This window comes from Peromyscus maniculatus, chromosome 3 (genome assembly GCF_049852395.1).
Source record: "Peromyscus maniculatus bairdii isolate BWxNUB_F1_BW_parent chromosome 3, HU_Pman_BW_mat_3.1, whole genome shotgun sequence".
NCBI classification, from domain to species: domain Eukaryota; kingdom Metazoa; phylum Chordata; class Mammalia; order Rodentia; family Cricetidae; genus Peromyscus; species Peromyscus maniculatus.
This window is the reverse complement of record NC_134854.1, coordinates 59993212-60019268: the sequence shown is the minus strand read 5'-3', so window position 1 is coordinate 60019268 and position 26057 is coordinate 59993212. Positions and strand designations below refer to the sequence as shown.

At 45.3% G+C, this 26057-nt stretch overlaps 1 protein-coding gene across 1 annotated transcript in view; it reads right to left on the bottom strand.

The window, feature by feature from the left end:
- Positions 1-26057, bottom strand: part of LOC102911807 (uncharacterized) — a 153613-nt gene that overhangs the window by 107691 nt on the left and 19865 nt on the right. The window contains exons 2-3 of the mRNA XM_076565983.1: positions 25813-25889; positions 5910-6033 (exon numbers count right to left, since the gene is read on the bottom strand). Coding sequence (XP_076422098.1) covers positions 5910-6033; positions 25813-25889 — 201 coding nt within the window. The remainder of the gene's footprint in view (positions 1-5909; positions 6034-25812; positions 25890-26057) is intronic.

Sequence of the window (26057 nt, the reverse complement as noted above, 5' to 3'; positions counted from 1 at the left end):
TTCCTAGCTTTAGTCTTTGGGAACTTCCCAACTTGGCCAACAGCCCAGTCCTTCAAAAGTGCATCCACCCTTCAAAAGTGCAGTTCCTCAGGTGGACAAAGTGGTGCATGCGTATCTACAAAGCCAGAATGAGAGGCTGGGGCAGGAGAGTCTTTAGTTTGAAGCTAGCCTGTTCTACATTGTGAGACTCTTCCTTAAAACAAGAAAATGCACAAAGAACAAAGCCCTCAATGTTCAATTCTCCCCCTCCTCCAAAGCTTCCCCAGTCACCGTGCACGTCCCTCCTGGTGCCCATGGAGGACAGAAGCAGTCATCATACCCCCTGCGACTGGAGTTACACCATGGCTGTGAGCTGCTAGGTCAGTGCTGGGAACCAAACCTAGAAAGGCAGCTTGTGTTCTTAAGCACTAACCCATCTCTAGGCCCATGGAACTCTTTAATCCTATTATGTCTTCAGAACCTTCTGACCGCCTGAAAAATATGAGCATATTGTAAATCTCCATTCAGTGGGGGATTCACTTGGAGAGAGAGAAAAGGTTAGGGAATAGCTGGTACATGACTAAGAAAAAAATGGCTCGGTGAATTTCAGTCAAACAATTGATTCTAAACCATTTCCTTCCATTTGTACTAGACTGTGGAAATGTCTAAGATTGATTGTTCATTAAAATGGTAGGAAAGGTAAGAGAGGGATGTGTTGGGAAGTGTCTGTGGTGATTTTATTTATGTTGAAATGTGATATTTTATTTGTATGTTAATAAATACAGTTTGCCTGGAGATCAGAAGTCATAGTCAGCCATAAACAGAAGTCAGGGGGTGGTGGTAGCACACACCCTTAATCCGGTGACATGGCAGCCATGAATGCATGGGACATAGGGAGAAAAGAGACTGAGAAGCTCTAGGCCTATAAGGCTGAAGATGGATGCCCCAAAGTTACAGAGGAACTTTGGGTGACTGTCCAGGCAGCCAGCTGTCTCTGTCATTCCTTCATTTTTGGAAGTTGCTTACAATGTACTTTCTGTTTACTTAGATAATATTGTATCCTTCTGAGGTCTTTGATGGAGTTGAAGACTAGATAGTTATAACTATGGTTTTCCTTGGTTACAATCAAAGATAATGTAGATATGAAACCTTAGATTCACAAATATAGAATAAATAGAATATTTTCTTTGTATTTACCAAATTATATAAATAGACTAGATATTGTAATTGTAATTCTTGCTTGGTAACTGTTTTGTTAAATGTAATTTTGCTATGTTGGAGTTGAAACCTTCCTTTTTGAGAAAAAAAAAGGGGGGGCAAGTGCTGTGGCTATCACTCTGTATGCTGTGAATGTGTTGCTCTAATTGGTTGATAAAACATTGATTGGCCAGTAGCCAGGCAGAAAGTGTAGGCGGGACAAACAGAGAGGAGAATGCTGGGAAGAGGAAGGCTGAGTAAACAGATGCCAGCCAGTCATCCAAGGAGCAACATGTAATGAGACCCAGGTAAATCCAAAAAAAAAAAAAAAAAAAGACAAAACATAGATTAATAGAAACGTGTTAGTTTAAATGTAAGAGCTAGTCAGTGGTAGGCCTGAGCTAATGGCCGAGCAGTTTTAATTAATATAAGCTTCTGAGTGATTATTTTATAAATGGCTGCAGGGTCTGTAGGGCTGGGCAGGACCTGAGAAAACCTCAGCTACAGGTGTCAGAGGAAGTAATGGAGAGTTGGAGTGCATACAACCAAGTTATACACTGTGTGCATGCATGCATGAAACCAAAGAATAAAAAATATCCAAAAAAATTTTAAATGTAGGGTCCTACCCCCACCCCCCCAATGCAATCTTCTACTTTAGATATGAGGGTATTTAGAGGCAAAATGGCTGTACTCTAGAATTTGGTCCCTGATCCTGTGCAGACAATGGGCAGTTCCAGACAGAAGGTGTTCCAGGGCCCCTTAGCCACTGTCTACTGCCTCCAAGGACCTTATCCCTCCCAAGAGTAGGATTAAAGGCATGGGCCACCACGCGCACTTGGCCCTTCATCTTTCAGTTTTCAGTTTCCTCTAAATAAAGGACTGTACTGTGAAAATAAAGTGTAACTCTAGTTCTACCTGAGGGATGAAATACAGATGTGCTTTCTAAGTGTGAGATAGAACACTTGTCATTCTAACTTGAGTATCTTCCACACTCAAGTGTGCACAGAATGACTCTGTGCACCATGCCAGCTAACATTACTTCTAGGACCCAAACAGCAGATGTTCTGAAATGTTGAGGTTCCTGAGGATAAACTGATTGACTGCATGGACTTCAGTCAAGACTCTGACCACAGAACTCCAGGATTAACAGGATTAATTGATTCTGTGTTGTCATCAGCAAAGCCTGATGTCTTAGTCACTGTTCTGTTGCTGTGAAGAGACGCCATGACCAAGGCAGCTCTTGTGAAAGAAAGCATTTAACTGGGGGCATGCTTACAGTTTCAGAGGCTTAGTCTTTTTTTTTTTTTTTTTTTTTTTATCATGGTGGGGAGCATGGCGACATACAGGCAGTCACTGGAGCCGAGAGCTACATAAGCATTCAAATGTAAGAGCCTACGTGACCATTCTTATCAAAACACCACATCTGACAGGGCAAATGGCAGTATCTCTGGAGGACCCATTGACATGATTGTGAACTAGTTGTCATCAGCCCAGGATCTGGCAGCTTCCACTTCCCCCGTTATTCCGAACGTCATGACCAACCTTCAGCTGAACTTATCTCCACACCTTCTTCTTATGGGCCAGCACTTCCCATGCTCACCTACTGCCCCCATATGGCCCTTCACAAAGGTGTCACTGCAAACACCACCGGGTTAGAACATCTAAATGAAGACATGCACACTCTGAAGTCAGATCTACGGATCTAAATGTTCAGGTGACGCTTTATTTTCTGTGGCTTTGGGCATGTCTCAGCCTTTATTTCTTCAAATGTCTTAACTTCCTTAAAAATAAAGGAAAGGGAATTATCCCCAAGTACCAGCCTTTCAGCACTTCCAGTTGACAATGACTAGTTTTAACATTTGTTCCTTAAGAATTTTGATTGTCAGAATGTAAATGGCACTCAGCCAGGAGAAACGAAGCCAAATGTCATAACAATTGCACAGCAACTTTGAGTGGCATCAGTGCCAGCCTCTCACCCACTCCATCCCCCTCCCGCCCCAGAGCAAGACCATGGCACCTAAGGGGGCACCCTGCTCCCACTGCCCGCCTCACTCCACAGGGGCTGGCCTTCCGCGTCACAGTCTGGACAACCATCGCAGGAAAACAAACCCAACGCCTGCCTTGGAGAAGGTGCCGACCCTCTCACCTGTGCAAAAACCACCACTTCCTGGACTCTTGACTCAGGAGGGTCTACACTGGATTTCTCAGCATCCTCCCGATTATCCTTGTCCCTTTTGTTGACCTCGCCACTGTCAAGGTCCTAGCTAGATCCAGTCATCATCAACCCTCGGATCCCACCTGATCCAGCCTCATCGGCTGCACCGCCCCCTCCTGCTGCAGCTTCCCGACTTCTACAGGACGGACCACAGTGTCCAGTCGCTGTCCGACCCCCGCCGCCCCGGCCAACCCCGTCTCACTTCCTTTGGTTACTTTCGGTCTCAGGCACCATGACCTTGGTCACTGCTGTACCCTGAACACTCTCCCCCCCCCCCCATAAGTGCCCTGGCCCTGGAGCATTCATATGACAGCAGCCTCAGAAGAGCAGGCACCACAGGCCTCCCTCCCGGAAACCCAATTCCTCTTCATCTCATGGGAAGCAGGACTCTCAGTGTAAGCACCGCTTCCGCGATGAACTACCTACCCGTCCTTGTCCCGCTCTGCTCACCAGCCTCTCCCTCCTGTTCAGACAAACCAGGCATGCTTAAACCAGGCATGCTTGTATCCTAAGATCTCTACATTTGCATCCCCTCTTTCTGCCGTTCCTGTCCCATGGGACTCCTCTGCTGTCTTCAAGTCTCTGTCCAGGAGCCCCCCTTTCAGTGAAGGAAGCCCTCCTGAAATCACCCCACATGACACTGAGTCCCCAACCTTTGCCTGCCTGGCAGTTCTCTAAAGTTCATGCTGTATCATAAAACCAATTTCACCCATTTATTTGTTCTGTATCTGTATCTAGAATGTTCCACAAATACAGTTTTGCTTGCTACTGTGCCAGGAGCACCTAGGATATTGTTTGGCACATGGTGACACTTGGCAATCATCATCTTCGTCAAACAATGTAGATTATAGGATTATCCATACAGACAAGAAAGCTGAAGGAGTAGGAAACTAAACTAAAGAATGGAGGATTAAGAATGACCATACATGACGACAAAAGACAAGCCTGTCAAAAAAGAAACAATTCAAAGCTGAGCATGGTGGTCAAGACTGTAGTCTAGCACTTGGGAGGCTGAGGCAGGAGGATTCCCATGAATTCCAGGCTAGTCTGGGATACACAGCAAAACCCTGACTTAAATAGACAGAGACAAACAAACAGCAAAAACCCTGCCTTAAGTAGATAAGAACAAAAAGAGATAGGCAGATAAAGTCAAGGTACAAATCATTTAAAATTTTCTAATCCAGGCATGGTGACACATGCCTGTAATCCAGCACTCAAGAGTCTAAGGCAAGAGATCTGAAAGATAGCCTGGACTACATAGTAAAATCCTACCTTAAAAAGAAAAGAAAAAGGAGGTAGGAAAAGAGAAATATCTACCTGTCACAGGGTAAGAAGTGGGAAAGAGTGAAATTTTAATGTTTTATTTAATTCAATGTATCAAAAAGGTTATTTCAACTATTATTATTCATGAAAAATTTAAATATTGTGGGGTTTTTATTGTTTTGTTTTATATTTTATTTTTTTCAGACAAGGTCTCTTTATGTAGTCCTGACCATACTGAAACTCACTCTGTAGACCAGGCTGGCCTGGAACTCAGAGATCCGCCTGCCTGTGCCTCCCAAGTGCTGGGACTAAAGGCGTGCGCCATCATGACCTACTGTATGGTCTTTTTCTAGTCAATACTTGGCACAGTGTATATCTTATGCAGAGCACATCTCAAATAGCACTACCATCTCAGTGCTCAGGAGCTGCATGTGGCCACGTGGCTATCATCCTGGAGAACATTGTTCTGACCCAAATTAAAGCCCCCCAATGAAAGGAGGACTGTCTCAAACACCCACTCTTCACTGTTAACTAGGGTCCAAAAACTCTAAGGCGGCCTCGTGCTTTACGAGCTTTGTCAAAAAAGCTTCCAAGAAGGGAAGAGAAGAAACCATCTCTTCTGGGAAGTCACTGCTATCTGATAACTGGCTGTGCTTTAACTGCAGAGGCCAGGGTCCTTCCGCCTGCTCCCTGTGATGAAGAAACAAGTCCAGAAAGACTCTGGCATCCTGTCTACGTGAGCATGACACAGCCATTATTTTCTAAGACAACTGTCAGCACGGTGTCCGCCAGACTCCATGGATCTCCGTCAACCCAAGCCCACTCCAAAGGAGAGACCTCACTCAGGCAGCCACAGCTGACCTGTCCAGTGTTACAGCAGCTGCCTCGCCTACACATTTGCATCTTAATAGCACAGAGAAACACAGCGCCAAGGAGAATGCTTTAAACATGTCAATACCTGCATGTAAGCATGTAAGCTGCTTTTAGAGAGTAACTATTATGTAAGGAAAGTGTTTCCATTACTTTGATCAGTGAGTTAGTTACCTTCCCTCAAAATCCCTTCATTTACACCCATTATAAAATCGCCATTATTTCCCAGTAGCAAAAATTTAAAGAACCCAATTAAAGTGCACTGTGTTTTCAAACCTCGAAGTTCTAAGAGTCTGCATTGTGTGTGTGCGCGCACATATGTGCGCTATATTTGTTAAAAAGCTGTACAAGAAGCAGGTGGGAGGGTGGGGTGGCATCTACTCACCAGTGGCTCTGAGCTGTGCTCAAACCCTCCTGTAAACCAGTACTCAGCGAGGGCAGGTCAGAAGGCAGAGACACTGCAGACTCTAGCTGGCCCAAGTCTTCTACCCGCAGAAGCAACAGAAGGCCTGTGGGAGAAAAGAAACTGTTACATCAGGACAAAACCATCAGGAGACCAGAAATCAGCCTGCTTTCATTCCTTTCCTTCTGTGTTTTTTAGAGTGTGCGCGCTCAGAGCAAGTTAAGTCGTCATCTTGGAATGGTGGGTGACAGGACAGGACCACCTTTTGTACTTATTACGTTCTGTGTTAAGACATCCCTTCCAGCACAAGCCTAGGACGGCACAATAAAATATACACATCCTGCAGCACACCCTGGTCACCTTTTACCAATCTAACGACCCTTCATTAGATAAAATCTGCTGTCCCTAGCCCTACAACTGGAGATGCTTTTGATTCAAAAGGAGGGGGAACATTTATTCATTTATTTTTATTTTACGTGTATTGGTGTTTTGCCTACATTCACATCTGTGTGAGGGCATCAGGTCCCCTGGAACTGGAGTCACAGACAGTTGTGAGCCACCATGTGGGTGCTGGGAATCGAAACCGAGTCCTCTGCAAGAAGAGCCGGGGCTCGAACCACTGATTAAGCTCCCCAGTCTGGGGGGAAACAATTCAAAGACTGAAGCTGGGCACCGCGGTGTGTATCTATAACCGAGGGAAGTGAGAGGCCAAGGTAGGAGGACTGCCATGGTCTGGAGGCCAGCTTGAGCTACACGGGAAATCTAGGACTATCTGGGACCAGAGAGAAGTCCTGTCTCAAAGATGGAGGGACAAAGGGAGGGCAAGGGGGAACAGAATAGAGGAGAGGCGAGACAGAGAATGATGGAATTATTGACTGATAAGCTGGACCGAAACTTCGGGCTTATTTTTAAAATAGGAAAGTGACTGAATATGTTCAATCAAAATTGTAAAGCTGTCTTTACACACGTGCACACTGAAAAGATCACAGATTGGGTGTGCACTGTAATGTACTGCCACTGTTTCCACTAACAGAATTGTCTTCTCACACTGGTCTCCCTGATGTTTTTTTTTCGTGGAAAAAAAAATTAGCGTGCTCTCATTATTTTAAGTTTTTCACAGATGCTTTTTAAAGCCTGATTTCCTGTCAGTCACCTGAAAACACTGACCCCGTCAGCTGATCCTCCTCCACTGACACTAACAGGAACACCCTCTTCGCACCTGCTGGGGACCTGTCAGGCTCAAGGCGTGGTCTGTTAAATGGAGGCTGAGCTCTGCTCCATGTTTAACTTGGAACTGTCAATGCTTCAGCCTAAAGACTTTTCACAGAGGCTCTCTTTTTGCCTGATGTGTTTTTCCATCCTTGTCCCTCTAATCCACTCACCAGATCACACCTTAGCACACCACAAACTCAACACTGTCCTTTTTCTGCCTTGGAACTTTCCAAAGCTTCCATGACGCTCCCACTGTCTCCTGAGCCTTAAGGACTCCAAGGCCTGAGTGGCCCTGGCCTCCCACCTCCCAGGCTCCTCTGCCTAGGGCTTTCTCAGCTCTGTGGGTCTGCTCCCTCCACCACGCCAGGCCTTCCTATCAGAGATGGCCTCACAGGCTCCTACCCCAGTGGCCGCCCGCTGCGCTCGTCTCCAAATCCTCCCTATTTTGCTGCATTTGTTTATCTGTGTGCCTTTCGAGAGCCCACCTCTGAAAACCTTCCCGAGCTCCACTGGAGCCCTGACTGTTCCATGCTGGGGAGAGGAGACAGCACAGCGTGTAGACAGACCATAAACCTGGATGGCGGGAGAGGGCGAGTCTCCCGGGGGCTGCTCTCTTCTCACCAGGCTCTTCCAGGCTTCACAGGTGTAACAACGGCCTAACTCAACAACTTCGTGTGCAACCCCGCCTTTTAATACTGCACCTCTCCAGTCCCCAGACTGTAAGCCTCTGCTTGTTCTCAATGGACTCTACAGAAGGACAGTGGACTTCATCAGCTGGGCATAGTGGTATAGCAGGAATCTTAAAAGTTCTTATTAATAAAATCAAACCTGAGGTCAGTTATTGGGGTCCATGCTGGTAGATCAGAGAGACAGAACAAGCCACAGCTATCTCACCTCGCCGGATCCTCAGCTGGTCTGTCTCCTCAGACTGGAGGCCTCTGAGTCCTCATCCGGAATGGGTCTCAGCTGAATTACTGCTCAAAAGCCTGAATGCTCAACCAGCCAAAATCTTCTAGTTTCTGGTCCTCACGCCTTATGTATCTTTTTGCTTTCTACCACCACTCCCTGGGATTAAAGGCTGGCTTTCTGGGATTAAAGGCATGTGTCACCATGCTTGGCTATTTCCAATGTGGCCTTGAACTCACAGAGATCCAGAGGAATTTCTGTCTCTGGAATGCTAGGATTAAAGGCGTGTGCTATCACTGCCTAACTAGTGGCTTGTCTGTTCTCTGACCCCAGGTAAGTTTATTAAGGTACACAATATTTTGGGGAACACAATACCACCACATAGTGGTGCACACCTTTAATCGCAGCACCCGGGAAACAGGTGAATCTCTGAGGTCAAGGTCAGCCTGGTCTACAGAGTGAGTTCCAGGACAACCAGAGCTACATAATACAGAGACCCTACCTCAAAAAAAGCACACACACACAAACACATCAACATGCCATTGTTTTCCTTAAATATCAATATAAATCCATACTGATAAAACCAGGATAGGAAACATAGATCCCAAAGACCTAGAAATACACATGTAAATGATGTAGCATAAAAACTAAATGCAAGGATAGTATTGTAGCTCATGACCAGCACTTATGTAGCCCTAGGTTCAAGTCCCAGAAACACTACAAAACAAAAACCTAGAAGAGAAGTCTAGGTGTAGCCATTATCCATAAACTGTGCTAGGTACTTAACCCACATTAGCCCCTTTAATCTAAAACAAACCACACTTTGGCTGTGTGTAGCAGACACACCTGTAATCCCAGCACTCAGGAGGCAGGCAGAGGAGGACTTTCAGTAAGTTCAAAAGGCAGCTTGAATTCAGATAGTTAAGACCCTTGACTCAGAAAGCCAAGGGCAGGGTCTACAGCTCAGCATACAGTTGGTTAATACAAAGTTCTCTCTAGTCACTCCACATTGGGAGTCTCAGGAGGAAAATGACTTTTTCAGGTACTTATCTGAGAGACATTTTTCCAGCAGCTTATCATATAAACAATACACTGGGGTCTTCAGACCTGTCCCCGGGGGATATACTGGCTGGTTACACAAGGTTCTGAGTTCAGTCAACAGCATCACCACACTTGAAAGCTACCCATGATGCCCCCCTAAATCACATTAGCACATTCCCTCACATTGCTGGCTAGGCATGATACGGCCCCAAGTAGCAGAAATTATTACTCATGTTTTACCATTTGTGGGCAGCTGGTATTTAACATCTGTATGAGAAATATAAGGCAGGCTAGAGGTTTTTTTTCTTTTTTTTTTTTTTTTTTTTTTGAGTTAATGTACCTTACTTAGGGTTTCTATCATTTTGACAAAACACCATGACCAAAAAGAAAGTTGGGGAAGAAAGGGTTTTTACTGGGCTTACATTTCAACACTGCTGTTCATCACTGAAGGAAGTCAGGACAGGAACTCAAGCAGGGCAGGAACCTGGAGGAAGGAGCTGATGCAGGGCCATGGAGGGGAGCTGCTTACTGGCTTGCTTCTCCTAGCTTGTTCAGCCCACCTTCTTATAGAACCCAGGACCAGCAGTCCAAGGCTGGCACCACCCACCATGGACTGGGCCCTCCCCACTGATCCCTAGACGCCTTACAGCTGGATCTCATCCTCAAAGCTCCTTCCTCTGATGACTCTAGCTCATGTCAAGCTGACACAGAAACACAGTCAGTACAACTGACCCTTGTCAACTTGACACACAAACACATCACTATTAAGTCACATCCCTTCCTTTCTTATTCATCCCCAAGATCTCACATTAGAACCGTAATTTTAAAAGTCCCACAGTCTTTACCAATTCAGACATTACAATTTCAGATTCTTTAACATATCCAATCTCTCTTCAAAGTTCAAGTCTTTCGGTTGTGGGCTCCTTTAAAAAATCAAAATTAAATACCTTCTTCATGAGGGAGAACCAGGGTACTGACACAATCTGAACCAAGCAAAACTGAACTCCAACAGTATAACTAACTCACTGTCCGGATTCACTCGAAATCTTCCAGGCTCCTCCAAAGGCTTGGGTCCCTTCTCCGGCTCTGCCCTCTGCAGCACACACAAGTTTGTCTTCTAAGCTCCAGCCGGCTCCACTCCACAGCTGCTGCTGTTCTTGGTGGTCATCCCATGGTACCGGCGTCTCCAAAATGCTAGGGTCTCGGCTGCAGCTGGGCTGCGCTTTCACCAATAGCCTCTCCTAGGCCCTCTTCATGGTGCCAAGCCTCAGCTTCTCTGCATGACCCCTTCAATCACAGGGCTTCAGCTGCTACTGAGGCTGCATCTTCACCAATGGCCTCTCCTGGCCTCTCACAGTGCGAATCCTCTGCTGCTCTCCATGACCCCTTCATGCCTTCAAAACCATTATTGCGTGGGTGATGCTTACACATTATTAACAAGTTCATCTGCCACACAAGGTATAACCTTGGCCGCCTCTGGAAGACAGCTTTTCTGTGCTCTCGGGAAACACCAGCAGGTTTCACTTCAGTGATGCTGGTCTCTTCTTCATCGCTGCTAACTTATTAGCTCCAGCTGACTAGCATCAACTATCCCAGCAAAGCAAAATTTTTGCTTTAGTAGTTCTGGTATCTTGTTAATCACAGCTGATTCTTCAGCCCCAGCTAACCAGAATCACAGGATCTTAATTCAAAATAACAAATGGCTATTATAGAGTCTTTAAACTTCGCTCTGGAATTTCACAATCCAGGCCTCCATCTTCTGCACTGCTCTTAAGATTATCTTCCAAGTTCCCACAGAACATGCCACAGAATTCAATAGTTCTTCCAGCCCAAAGTTTCAAAGTCCTCCCACAATCCCCCAAACATGGTCAGGTCTATCACAGCAATACCCCACGACACTGATACCAACTGATCTTATTTAGGGTTTCTAGTGCTTCGACAAAACACCATGACCAAAAAACAAGTTGGGGAGGAAAGAGTTTATTGGGCTTACACTTCAGCACTGCTGCTCATCACTGAAGGCAGTCAGGACAGGAACTCCAACAGGGCAGGATCCCAGAGGCGGGAGCTGATGCAGAGGCCATGGAGGGGAGCTGCTCACTAGCTTGCTTCCCATGGTTTATCACTAGCTTGCTTCCCATGGTTTACTCAACCAGCCTTCTTATAGAACCCAGGACCACCATGCCAGGGATGGCCTGGGCCTTCCCCCATTGGTCACTAACTAAGAAAATGCCTTACAGAGGGCATGAAGGCATTTCCTCAACTGAAGCTCCTTGCTCTGGTAGCTCTAGCTTGTGTCAAGTTGACACATAAGACCAGCCAGTACCGTACCCTATTGTCTTAGTCACTGTTCTATTTGCTATGAAGAGACACCATGACCAAGGCAACTTGGTTTAGGTCATCATCATGGTGGGAAGCGCGGCAGAATGCATGGTGCTGGGAAGTATCTGAGAGATACATCCTGATCCTTGGCAGAGGGGAAGACATGAACTTAGCATGGGCTTCTGAAAGCTCAAAGCCTACTACCCTCAGTGACACACTTCAACAAGGCCACATCTCCTAATTCTTTCAAATAGTGCCACTCCCTGGTGACTAGCATTTAAATATATGAGCCTATAGGGGCCATTCTTATTAAAACTACCACATTCCACTCCCTGGTCCCTGTAAGTTGTAGCATATCATAATACAAAAAGGTGTCAGTATGATTTCAAAAGTTCCCATAGTCTCAAAACTGTTCAAAAGTCTGAAGTTCAAAATCTCTGAGATTCACGGCAATCTCCTAAGTGTGTCTTAAAATCTCCTCTGCCAACACCATTCATCCAAAACTCAATTTAGCCTCAGGTACATTTTTAGGACTAGTACGTTTTTTAAATGACTGACATTCAAATATATGAGCCTGTGGGGGCTATTCTCATTCAAATCACCATGCCTAGTCAACCTGAGAGGGCATGTTCCTAAAAGGAAACCATCCTTCTAGGATCACACTCTTTCAGATGGGCAGTTGGCTACAGCTGTCCCTCACAAGGGAGGGGGGCTGTTTCTGCCCTATCACATTAGTTATGAATGGTTACGATACTTCATTACAAAAACCTAAATGAAAAAAAATGAACGAGTACACGCTTTCAAAGACTAAAATTCTATTGCTACCCTTTACTCAGAAGTGAAGTAGACTTCTGTGAAGGCAAAGGCCAGCCCTTATGGTTCCATAAGAAATGTTCTCTGCTTCCTTCAGTGCTTCCCATGAATCACTGTAACACAGTCTCTGCACTGGAGTCACTGTCGGAGGAGTGAGGAGGAAGGGATGCTATGGAAAAGCCACCCCGACAGCATCTCAGATCCCACAGAAAAACCACCAGATGGTCCGTTAACAATGGTGACTGTCTTAGCTCACTCTCGTAATTTCCAAACAGCACAGGCCCTGGCCTCGGGTCCCCGAGCTCTTTCCGCTCCCCTGCCTCGTGCCTAGGACACACACTGGGCCCCCTGGTCACCTCCTAGAGAACCCGGGTCACATGGGCTGTGCTCCTGGACCTGTTATGTAACTGTGGTTGAAGGTATTTTTCACTAGACTCTTTAAACAAAGGTCCACGTGACCCATTTCTGCTTGAGTTTAGTTCCAGGAAATGTTTGGTTTCTGCAGATGTTTATGGGCTTCTGGTTGTCAACACACACCAACCATGCAATTGTGTGCTTTCCTTTTCTCACTTTAGCAACTAGAAAGCCCCAAATCAAATGCAGTAGCCAACTCGGCCCGACAGAATGCCTAATTCTACAACTTTCCTTTAATAGAAGGCTTCAAACAAGGCTTCAAATTTATTTTTTATAAACTTATTTTAACTTTTGGCCTGAAATGTGCAGATACTGGCCCATCAGTTCCAGAATAAAATGGGAAAGAGGGAAGCATGGTGGTGATTTTTCCACTGAGGAAGGGTAACTAAGAATTTAATTCTGTGTTGTCCACAAGGACCCTCCCTTCCTCCAGAAAGACACAAACAGCCCTCTCGCCTCTTTGTGCAAGCCCTGTCCACACGGCTCGCCTGAGACACAGATACACTCCAGCTGCATCTCCCTAGCAACACTGAAAGGCCTGGAGGGCTTTGTCAACCCCATCACTGAGAGTTCTTTAATTACTATTTTGAAAATTAAAGTGTTTTGGAAAAGCCAGCTAAAGGGCTTTCTGGCAGGTGTTCCCAGAGACTGGTGAGAAAGGAACATCGCACACAGATCTACAAGCCAGGGGACTACTTCAACTGTACCTCGGCTCCACATTCCCTGACAGATAAAGAAAACAACAACACTGATTACAAAGCTGTTCCTAGGGATGCTGGGAAGTAAGTCTCAGGGTAAGTCTGACTTACCCCGGTACTTACCTGAAAAATACCTTTTCTAGACGATCATCATATAAACGGAACACAGGGGTCTTCAGAACTGTCCCTCACACTTCACCACTGAGCTGGTCAATTTCATGGCCAGGGAATTTAACCAGACTGGATGCTGGTATCCAACTCTTAATAGTAAATACTTACCTGCTGGACAGTACAAGTTTTTGGTAGAATAATCATTTTGAGATTAGCATATATTAATTACGATATATCATGCTAGGCATATGGGTACATGCCTTTAATCCCAGCATTCATGAGTTCAAGACCAGCCTGGTCTATACAGTGAATTCCAAACCAGTCAAGTCTATACAATAAAAACTTGTCTCAAGAAAAGTACAGATAGATAAAGATAGGACTTTAAAAAAAAAAAAAAAGATAGTACATTACACTATCTTACGTTCAATTTTATATTGTCTATAGTTAGTGAAGTATAACTCTTCTATTAATGGTTAAAAATCAGAACTTGGAGTGGAGAACACTGCAAAGGTCAGGCAGCTCCAGTGAACACTGCCTTTCTGTGTTTTGTTTGGACATCCTGTACACTGCCCGTGTGGGATTTCAAACCACATTGTGAGCTACCCAATTACCAAAGGCCACACACACACAGCCACCTGCCCATGAACAAAAGTACAGTGTGCCAGCAGAGGACTCAGAGGAACGGAATAAAGTTTTAGGTACTGTGGGAGGAGAAGTCCACATGTCTGTCTACAAGCTATTCTCTCTGGCGTCAAGACAGTAACTGAGCAAAGGAAATCTTAGGGGTGGGGACACATGACCTTCTGGTTTAGAAGCCTCAAGATGCAAACAAACAACAGTGTGTCCTCTAGTGGTCCTGGCCAGTTTTCAGAATTCCCAAAAAAGTCAGACACCCATTTTGCAGAGTGAGGCCTCCTAAGGAACGCAGTTGCAGTATCACACCAAGAATTCAGAATTCACATGCATTCCTCCTAATACCACAGACACATCCATCAAACAGAAGTCAGAGTTACCAAGCACTGCTAGGCAAGAGGGTGACTGTCTCATCAAGGTTTGTGGAAGTGAGCAGAATATGTATCTGGGGTTAACTAAGTCCTTAAAGAACAATAAATAGTTTTAGTCATTCTTAAACTACCTTCATATTTAAAAAATAAAAGTTGACGTGGTAGAACAGAAAAGACATGGTTAGTGTCATTTAAAAACTACAACAAATTCACAGCTATTAAAGGAAGTATTTCCTTTAACAGCTAGAAAATGCAACAAAGATGATTATTTAATAATGCAATACAAGTTTTTTGTTTGTTTGTTTTTCAAGACAAGGTTTCTCTGTGTAACAGTCCTAGCTGTCCTATAACTTGCTCTGTAGACCAAGCTGGCCTCAAACTCACAGAGATCCACCTGCCTCTGCCTCCTGAGTGCTGGGATTAAAGGTGTGCACCACACCACCCAGCGTTAACTGCTTCTATAGCAAGAATTATAAAGAGAGACTATTAGAATAAAAATCTAAGTTCATCAATATTCTTGGATATAAGATCAACATACAAAAAATAGCAACTCATTAATTTAAGCCAAAAGCCGTTTCATATACTAGGAAAACCTTAGACTTAACATGACTGTTGAGACTATACACTTTCTTCTTTTTGGGTTTTGGTTTTTCAAGTCAGGGTTTCTCTGTGTATCCCTGACTGTCCTGGAACTCAGTCTGTAGACCAGGCTGACCTCAAACTTAGAGATCCACCTGCCTTTGACTTTTGAGGGCCAGGATTATAAGGAATGTACCACCATCTCCCAGCTTAACCTATACACTTTCTAAAAATAAGTCTAACAACAAAACCTTCAAGAGTTTTATAGGAAAAATTCACAAGCTGAACAAATGAAGGAATCTACTCTTTCTTGGTGGGTGAAAGGGTCAATAGTCCCTTCCCTGAACTTGGACTCACTGACTTTAATTAAAATCTCTATGGAGTCTTTCAAGGAGTTTGACCTAAAATTCCTAAAAGCCAAACCAGCCTTCAAAACCATGAGGAGAAGTTAGGCGATCTGCCTCCCAGAAATTATGGGTTTATATGAAACAATGGTAAATAAAATACTGAAGACAAATAAAATGCCAAAGCACCCAGGAAACTCATTGTGAAAATCTGCGTATCTGTTATGTGTATGTACGTGTGCTGTGTGTGTGTGAGCAGGTCCATGTGTGTGACCATCAGAGGACAACTTCCAGTGCCTGTCTTCATACCTTTCCAGGGACAGGGTCTCTTAATGGCCAGCAAGCCCTAGGAATCTGCCCGATTCCCTCCCCAGCACTGGAATACAAGCCTAAACCACCATCCTGGCTTTGGTTCTGGGGACTGAATCCAAGCCTTGCCGAACACCTTACCAACTGGGCTACCTTCAAGGCTCCTTTCAGAAATGACACAGCAGAAAGGGGAGGGGGAGGGGTGAGGAGGAGGAGGAGGAGGAGAGGTGTGAGGGAAAGGAAGGAGGGGGAGGGGGAGGGGACAAGAAAGGTATGAGGGTGCAAGGACAGTATTCCCCTTCGTTTACCACTACACTGGGCTCTACCAGGGAACACGGAAATAAAAGACCACCCGTCCGTCAGCAACAACACACACATTTAGAATGTTAAGAAAGGGAAACGGGCCGGGCGGTGGTGGCGCACGCCTTTAATCCCAGCACTCGGGAGGCAGAGGTGGGCGGATCTCTGTGAGTTCGAGGCCAGCCTGGTCTCCAAAGCGAGTTCCAGGAAAGGCGCAAAGCTACACAGAGAAACCCTGTCTCGAAAAAACCAAAAAAAAAAAAAAAAAAAAAAAAGAAAGGGAAACGGGAAGGACTGAAATCAGTGGAGTGTGGACTAGATAATACGGGGGCCAGGGTAGCAGAGGCGGAGCAGTGAGTAAGGGGCCGACTCTGAAATCAAGAGAATTAGGACATCACATCATGCTGATTCACCTTTAAAAGCAAAACGGTACAACACGGGGGGGGGGGGGGGGGGGGGGCAGGAATGCACGTTACCAGTAGAGATGGGGGAACTGGGAAAAGACACGGTTACATAGAAAGCATGTGCCTTGGTATCCAATATCTAGCTAGCAGGGCCCACAGGCCAAAGACATTCAACAACCATTTGCAGAAACAATGACTTAGCCGAGGATGGACAAGCTTGAGCTGGAAATAATAGTCGACAGTTAACCAGAAGATTCTTATTAGAATGCCTGTGGCCCAAACTGCTTTTTATGAAAATATTTGTTTTCAATTAACACAATGGACTGGAGGAATACAGAGACTTTGGTCCATCAGACATCCAACATCTGTGCATAAAAATCAGGCCTGGATCCAGCGGTTCAACAAGGAAGCACCATGCGTACCATTCTAAAAAGCAGAGGCTATCCTAACCAGACTACCTAGCTCATCTTATTTACAAACAGCAACCTGCACGAACAGAGAAATCGTGTCCGGAGGAATGTTCAGACCGTTCCTCATTACGTTATGAAATACCGGCCTCTTTCTGCTGTCGCTCAGTGCTGTTTCCCTAGGATTTGTCCTTTCTTCCCAATGAGAAACCTATCCAGAGTCGGGCCTTTGTGGCCCCCTAGTGCTCGCCATGGAGAATGACAGCCTCTGTGTCTTGAACAGTTCTGCTGTAACTAAAGCAGACTCCCATGCTCTCCTGTTCCCCTTACACACGGTAATGCTGATGATCCCCAGAGTAACATCTCAGGTACTGCTGGATCAAACCAAGCAAAGGCAGACAAGGTAGACTCACCATCATGCACGTCTTCTTCGTCATTTCCTGACCAGACCGAAAGAAGCTACCTACCCAGGGAGCTACATTAATCTACTTTTTGTTTGCTTCAAACAAGATTTTAATAAGTCTGTCCCTGTCTTGTGAATGATTTCTTTTGTACTGCAATCCTAGAAAATTCTCCCGTTCTACTCGTCTACGACAAGTTACTAGCAAAGGTGACTAGTGCCTCTGGCCTTGCAGAACACTCAGCATGCCTGACTAAGCTCCTGATCAGAGAGCCCTTAGCCACACCGAGAGGGCCAGACTCCAAGGCCCACAATCTTTCTTGGAGGCAACAAAGACACCACAGCTACTGGGGAAAAGACTACTGGGCCAGAGAGGGAGGCCGAGTGCTGGCTAGCAACTGCTATTCCCAAGTGACTTGGTCACCACAGAACACCAAGTGTCTGTTTCACGGGACCACAGATACCATTTTAGATGTAGTTAGCTAAGTCTGGGGAGGAGTTCAGGAATGAGTAGACTGCTAAGTTCATCTAGACAAACAATGCCTCCAAACACAATCATTAATTAAAAGCAAACAAACAAACAAAGAGGTATGCTGGAGAGAAACCACGGATTCTACCACTCCGCTGTGAATAATGTGTTCCAAGTCCTTCCGATGGAAATGCTGAGCGTTATGCGAAATGTAATTATCATCACCATCAGAAGGTGGAGGGGCTACGCACACAGGGTGCGGGTATGCAGCAAAGGTAAATTCTATCACGAGAAATCAAAGTCTGTGGCTAGCTGATGAGTTGCTACATACAAAATGGCCAGAACACCGGGCTGTGCATGCCTGATTCCAAAGCTGCGGCATGTCCCTTAGATCATACTTTGGAAACAAGTATATGACTTTCATAAACAAAAAATGATTTTATGCCTATGTTCAAACTGTTGTCAGGTAAACAAAGGGCAACTAGCTTAGCTCTGTGTGCGTTCATCGCCGCACAAGAAAATCTGGAGATAAAAAAGCCTTCTGTTTTTTTTTCCTTCTCTAGCTCTTTTTCCTTTTGTAACTATGTGATTTTTTTTAAACAGCCCCTTTAAATATGTCTAATAAATGAAGCGTGATTAGAAATGAAATGAATGATTTATCAAAAAGTAAAATATGAACTACTGTCCAAAATCAAGTAAATCATCTACCACTAGATGGCACTATACAGGGTAATTTTAGAAAATCTTGCATAATGAGATTCAAACAGCGTCAAATTACAAGAACGCGTTCAGGAGACGAGGATATGATCAAATCAGTTCCGTTTTTAAAGCTATGGTGCCGTTTCAGAAAGAGATAAGGTACTGAGAGAAAACAATTATATAATCAAGTTAAATATTTGCTAATTTATTTGACATAGCAACAAACTTTTCAAATAGTTTTAAACATAAATAATTCTACATGTCTTTCCCAGTTTCCAAAACAACAGTAAGTACAAGAATGTATTTCACTGCATAAATGTGGGGTTTTGTGCTGGGACTAGCTTGGTTATAAGGAACTACATTTCCCAGAATCCCCTTCCATATATGGCTCTAGGCCAGGGTCGGTACTTGGGATCTAGAAAAAGGAACTGGAGCAATCCCATAGCGTCTTCTCTGTGGAAAGTACGCTTAGCCACTGAGCCATTTCTGCCACTTCTAATTTGTTAAATTATTATTTATTAGTTTTATTCACTTTTCTTGAAACCTTCAAATGTTTATAAACCAGGCAAATGTGACAGTCAACCATCAACACGGCTCCTGAGGTGAACCAGGGGAGACGAGACCTAGACAGGTACAGCTAACTGGCCCAACCTGTGTGCGTTAGAAGAATGGATGGGTCGAGTTACTGTCAGTTTAACTACTTGTTTTTGTTCTAGCTCTGCCCTGTTTTTCAGGCTTGCCTCCGGCAGTGCCATGCAGTCTGGGTGACCTCTCCACACAGAGAACGCCTCAACCCTTATCTCTAACAAGGAAGTTCCAACCGCGTCACAATCCCGGGACTCCCAGACAGGACCGAGTTCACAGAGGTGCTGCTGGTTCTGCTGTTTTTAACGAAGGAGTCGTCTGTAACGGGGGCTTCTGGGCCCTTTAAGCCACTGTCTGCTTGGGCCTCTGGCACCCTAAGGCACGGGACAAACTTCCTGTTGGCATGGGCCAGCTGTGGATACTCTGAAGGTGCAGGAGAACCTTCCCAAAGGTAAACATTTGGTCCACGTCAACACCAGGATCTGAAGCGGATCAGGGCTCCACTGTAACCCCGGAGTTGTCAACCACCAAACGGTAGGTAGCGCTTCTCCACCTGCCCCTCGAGGTCAGCCAACGCAAGAGCAAAGCCGCACCGCTTTGCTTCCACACTGGGTGTGCATGTGTGTGAAGGCCGGGGGTCGGCCTCAAATGTCCTTCTTCAGGCCGCCACCAACTACCTCGTGTTTGGAAATACAGTCTCTCATTGCTTTGGGGCTTGCTTACCAAGTAAAGTAGGCTGGCCAGTGAAGCCTGCGGATCTGTAATAGCAGTTTCCACCACTCTAGGCTGGGATTCGGTGTGGACCACTACACCACACCCGACTTTTCACATGGATCCTGGGTACTGAACTCAGATCCCAATGCTTGTTCAGCAAGCACTCTACTGACTGACCTCCCCGGCCCAGCAATCCCTTTGTATCCACACACACACACACACACACACACACACACACACACACACACACGAAAGCAGTCATGTCACACCCAGGTAAATATCCTGTTGTCTAGCATGTGACTAAATACATTGATTTTTGAGTATTAGCTGAGGCGTGACCTTCTCTCAAAAACAATGCCTTCTCCAATTGAAACTACAAAGCCGACTGGGTTTCAAGAAAGCTAATGATGACGCAGATACTGAAAGTCAGTGCTGAGGCAAACTAGAATTCCCGAAACCCATGCACACAGAGCTGTACTCGGTGTGCGGTCGCAAGACCACAGCCATCCTGCACACCACACACCGATTATCTCTAGAGCTGCAGACACTCCATTCTGCCTCTCACACTGGCCTCCCATCCCCAATGGATGCATGCACTTCAGTTCTGGCCCTCCTGGCCCACTGTGGTTAAGGGAGCCAAACCGGCGGTGTTGTGAGAAATGCCAATGAGTAACTTTATCTATGGGCAGAAGGCTGTGCAAAATACAGCACCTTCCTGCCAGCCCCCTAGGGAAGGTTTCACACTTGGGTTCTGTCACCCTATCTTAATTAAATACACAGGAAATGAAATCTATGAAGACATTTTCCGCTCTCTCATCTGCTAGTAAGAACACCTACTTGGTGCTCTGCAGGAACAGACTGAGAATTTGTTTGAATACACCAAAAAACTGACTAGCATGCATCTGTCTGTATGTTTTAAGCGCAATAACCTCACAGTACTCAGTTATTAGGCTAGACCTAACATACAGGGGACTCTTCTGAACCCCTCTGGCCAGCTATCCCCCCTGGAGTTGGTTCAACTCTCCCTGACCCAGGCTGATCAAGTCTCAAGTCTGGGAGGAGAGAGAAATTCTTTCCTGTTGGGCTCCAGTCAAGTCCTTTAAGATAAATGCCTTCTCTCCACAGGCTTTTGGACCCACCACCATCTAGTCACCCAGTCTCCTCCTTCTAGAATCTTCCCCTTGCCCGGGTGTATTCTTGGCCTCACAATCCTGTTCTCAATATGGATTCTCACTTCTTGCTGAAAACTGTTTTTTTCTGCCTAGAATCACCCACTCACCTGACTCAGAGAGTCATACAAGTTGCATACTATAAAAATATCCTTTGCCATGGCATGTGCACCCTTCATTCCTTTACATTTGGATAAAACAGCAGCACGTGTCCATGTGACTAAAGTTTCTATCCCTTGGCTATGGTCAAATGCCCTTCTTTGTCTATAACTTTCAAGATGAAAAGATTTTCACCAGAGACTTGAACATACCTAGCTGCTGTTACAGCCTTCACCAGAGGTAATAACTAGCTGTTTTAAAAGCTGTTCAGTCTCAACAAGACAGCCACCTTAAATCAGTCTGTATCTGTTAGTCACTTCGAAACTGAACTGTATGAACCACTGACGGATTAGAGATTTTACAGCCTCCATCTTAGAGAACAGAGAGAGTGGAGAGAAAACCCTCATCTCTTCTCCATGACTGCTTGGAGGGAGACCTGAGGACATCTGACTTCCCTTTCATAGACTGTTAGTTGTTTTCACCTTTACAGTAGACTGTAATCTGATTCCCTTGGATGGTCCCACAGAACCACTTATCATTTTCCAAAGCATCCACATCAAGACTGAACCTGGCTGCTGGTACTCCTTCTGCCTTTTATCTCCTTCCAAAAAGGGCTCCCGAGAATAACTCTCTAAAATCAACATGAGCTTCAGACCTCGGTTCTCTCTGACAACTGGCCACGTGATGACGATAAAACTCTCAACCAGCAGGCCTCTCACGGGTTCCAAAGCAACACACTGAACAGAGACAGGCAGACAAAGCCAGCTGCAAAAGATACCAAAGGCCCGGCTTCCTCCCAGAGGCCCTGGGTAGAGCAACCACGGCTCAGGGAAGGCTCTGGGTACTCTCTCAGGACTGCCCACTCCAACAGCCGTGGATTTCATGCTCATCACTCTTATATCTTCAAAGAGAAACAGTTTTCACTGGCACAATATGTAGGGACCCAGAGAGAGATTTAAAAAAAAAAAAAAGCAAAAAGCAACCTTTCAACATAGCAATTCTCAGATTACAGCTTTTGGCTTCAAATGGAGATTACTTGAATAATATTTTGTCTGTGGAGAGCCTTAAAATGAGTGGGGTTTTTTTTTGGGGGGGTGTCTCTTTTCTATCTGTGACTAACAGAACCTCTTAGATTTCTTTTTTTTTTAAAGGCAGTTTCCTTCTTAAATCTATCCTACAAATCTATCAACTTTGTTCTGACAGTTAAATCAGAACTAAATTGGACAAAAATATCACACAACAGAACAAAGGCTGTGAATTGAATTAGTTATATACAACCAATTCTCCATCTGGAGCAAAGGTCTGATGCTGTTTTGATTTCTAATTTTTTTATGATTCATCTGTTTTGTATGTGTATAAGTATCTTTCCTGCATTTACGTATGTACGCCACGTGTGTGCCTGATGCCTATAGTGATCACAGCTGGTACTGGGTACTCTGGAATTGGTTGTGAGCCACTATGTGGGTGCTGGGAATCAAACCTGCGTCCTCTGCAAGAGCAGCAAGTGCTCCTAACTGCTGAGCCACCGCTCCAGCCCCTGGTTATGTTCTTAAAGGCTTAAGTACTAAGTAAGAACTGTTTCATGTCATGAGGAGTGGATACATTTGCTGGACAACAGGGCAACCTTCCAAAACACAGCTGTGACTCCAGCAGGTGCAGGACTGAGGCAGGAGGATGGTGAGTTCTGGGCCAGTGTAGACCACATAATAAGAATCTGTCTCAAAAAAATACTGAGGTGAACTCTGATACATGCTAAGACACATACGAACTTTGAAGACAAAGTGTAGGCCCATCACCAAAGGGTTGACTCATCTTAAGGGAGAGCTATTTAATATGCATAATGTCTCCACTGCAGGAGACGTATGGTACGTGATGCCACCTGTGCATGTAAAGATGCATATTGTATTTTAACACTGGTTTAAGAAAACAATCATGATGTAGTTCTAGCTCCCAGATAATAGGCCATTCTTTCAGAGAAGTTCAGACTTCGACTCCTTCAGTTCCCTGTCTTCCACCTATACCATGCCCTGGTTACTGGGCAACAGTCCATTTCCTCTCCTGTCCCTCCTTGCTCTTTCTAAAGCCACACAAGGAGTCACTATCTTTTCAAGTTTTCTAGCCAACCTGTACCAGTCCTTTGAATTTAAAACTTCCCACAATTCCCCACAGCCATCAGCGCTCTAGGTAGGCCCTCTCCAACCTCATTCCTCACGACTTTCCTGCCACAAGCTCCAAGCTCTGCGAGTCCCGACCGCTACAGTCTGTCACATGGTGCCTTGGAAATGCTTCCCTGTTTCTCCCCCATGAGATGAGCAGTGATTTTTCTAGAAGACTCCAGACAAACCTCAGAATGTCTAGACTACCCCAAAAAGTTAACTACAAACTGCCTGACCATGCTGAGCATGAGAATGCAGTGTACACCTGACCAGGATGGACATGAGGATGCAGTGTACACTTGACCATGCTGAGCATGAGGATGCAGTGTACACCTGACCAGGATGGACATGAGGATGCAGTGTACACCTGACCAGGATGGATATGAGGATGCAGTGTACACCTGACCAGGATGGACATGAGGATGCAGTGTACACCTGACCAGGATGGACATGAGGATGCAGCGTACACCTGACCAGGATGGGCATGAGGATGCAGTGTACACCTGACCAGGATGGACATGAGGATGCAGTGTATACCTGACCAGGATGGACATGAGGATGCAGTGTACACCTGACCAGGCTGGACATGAGGATGCAATGTACACCTGACTAGGCTGGACATGAGGATGCAGTGTACACCTGACCAGGATGGACATGAGGATGCAGTGTACACCTGACCAGGCTGGGCATGAGGATGCAGTGTACACCTGACCAGGATGGACATGAGGATGCAGCGTACACCTGACCAGGATGGACATGAGGATGCAGTGTACACCTGACCAGGATAGTCAGCAAGTAGTCACTACACAGCACTGCATCTAGTTTCTGGTTCCCAAACCATCCCTGACACATCTGCCTCAGAACACTTCAGCTAAGCAAGTCTGTCACTCAACTTCAGTCAACCCCAGACACTTTACATCATGTGCACTCTAGCTCTCCAGTCACACATCTCCAGCCCTCAGTGCCACTGCTATTCTGGCTGTGTGCACATGGAGGAAAAAAACATGCATGCCCTTGTTCACTAACATATTACATGTAAGGCTGCTCAAGTAAGTCAGTCTTACCCCTTTCTTCTAAGGAGCTACCAGTTTGGATATCAAATTTGCAAATGAATATTAATATCAGACGTCCTAGAAGCCCAGTGCTAAGAGTATTTTCCAGAAGATTCCGGAATCAGAGGGGCTTGGAGGGTGACAATATTTCCTGAGAGTGTAGGTGTAGAGTGTAGGTACTGGGAATGGAATAAATGATCTAAGAAGTTTCTACATCTGCTGAAATCCAAAGAGAAAATGTATAGAAAAAGAAGCAAGGACAAGAAAAAAAGAAAAGTAACAGGAAAAGGGAGAAAAAAAGTCAACTAACTATAGACTTGTTGTCAACTGCCCAAGTACAGCAGGATGGATGTTTATAAATCTACTTAGATCTCCCGAGGTGAACACTCCTGTTCCTGTTCTCTCTGCCTTTCTCTCTCTTACACCGTGAACACATGGAAGAAGCTTGGTGTCTATTTAAGGAAAACTAAGAACTACCTGCAGTTTGCAGTCAGCACGGTTTGCAGCCTTTCCATGCCCCCTGTCGCTTCTCGCCTGGGCTACACAGAGGAGGGTCTCTCGGTCCTCCATTTCTGCGGTTTCTTCTCACTCCTGGCCCTTTCTACCTCTTCCCATGCTTTCCCCCACGTACGCTGCCATACCAGATCCATTCCCGTAAGGCTGCCCTACTGACTTCAAGACGACACTGGCCACAATCCGACAATCAGACAGTTTTGTCTTAAAAGGGACTTATCAACAACAGTTCCTTCATGCCCGGGTGTACAGACCGCTCTTTAGGAATGATGGTGCACACCTGTAAAGCCAGCGCCCGGGAAATGGGAAACAAGAGGATGAGGTTCAGCAAGGCCAACCTCAGCTACAGTGAGTTCATGCCAACCTGGGCTACGTAAGATTCTAACTCGAAACAACAGAGACGATGACATCATCAAACAAAACAAAACTCTTTCATTTGGAGCCATAGTAATTATTACCATTCTGGTTTAGTGTCTCTTAGGTATTTAGCAGACCTAAAATCTTGTTCTTGAAAGAAAAGCAACAGGAAAATAACCATTACACCACACAGTAGAGGAAATGCAGACACAATTTAGGGGGATCTTGATGTTTAATCTGTAAACGTCCTTGTTTCTTTCGTTTACCTTCAAATCTTTATTGAAATCTCAGAATATTCTACGTTCCATATGAAGACCTACAAAGTCTCTTCCTAATGTGAAAACTGATTATGCATTATATAGATGTACAGGCATGGGAGAGTATTAAGTATGATCTCAATTTACCATTTACATGACAGTCATTTTAATCCTGTTTGTTATGTATAAATTCCAAGTTTAGTTAGCAGAAACTTAAGAGAATCCTGCTTAACGTGGGAGCTAAGAAAGAAAGGACAGTCTTGCATACAGGCATTAAAAAAGGCAGTCACCAGGAGGGAGGGGAAAGGCAGAGCCGGGCTGGTGAGATGGTGAGATGGCTGGGAGCACGATCTGACTCACTCAGGAGGAGGAGAGAACCAACGGCCACAAGCTGTTCTCTGACCTCCACGAGTGCCGTGGTGCACGTACCTGAGCACGCCGACATGTAATAAACACATGTCCACAAGAGTGGAGAACAGCCAGGAGCAGGAAGGAAGTGGAAGGAAAAAAAAAGAAAAGAAAACGTAAGACGGTAAACAGATTTCACTTACAGTTAAAAGGCTCCCGAAAGTTAAGTGAGGCAGAAACCCTCCAGTAGAGGACACCATCCCTGGGATGCACGGAGGCTCTAAAAGGAATCAGGGAGACAGAAGATGTCAAGGTCAAAGAAAGGAACTTCCAGAATGCCAGCCACTTGTCCTCCCAATCTTGAGCAATCTAAAAAAATCGAGCATCTGTGCAGATGTGATATCCAATTTCCAAAGTTGTTCTACTCCACTTAAAAATGCCGTCTCCT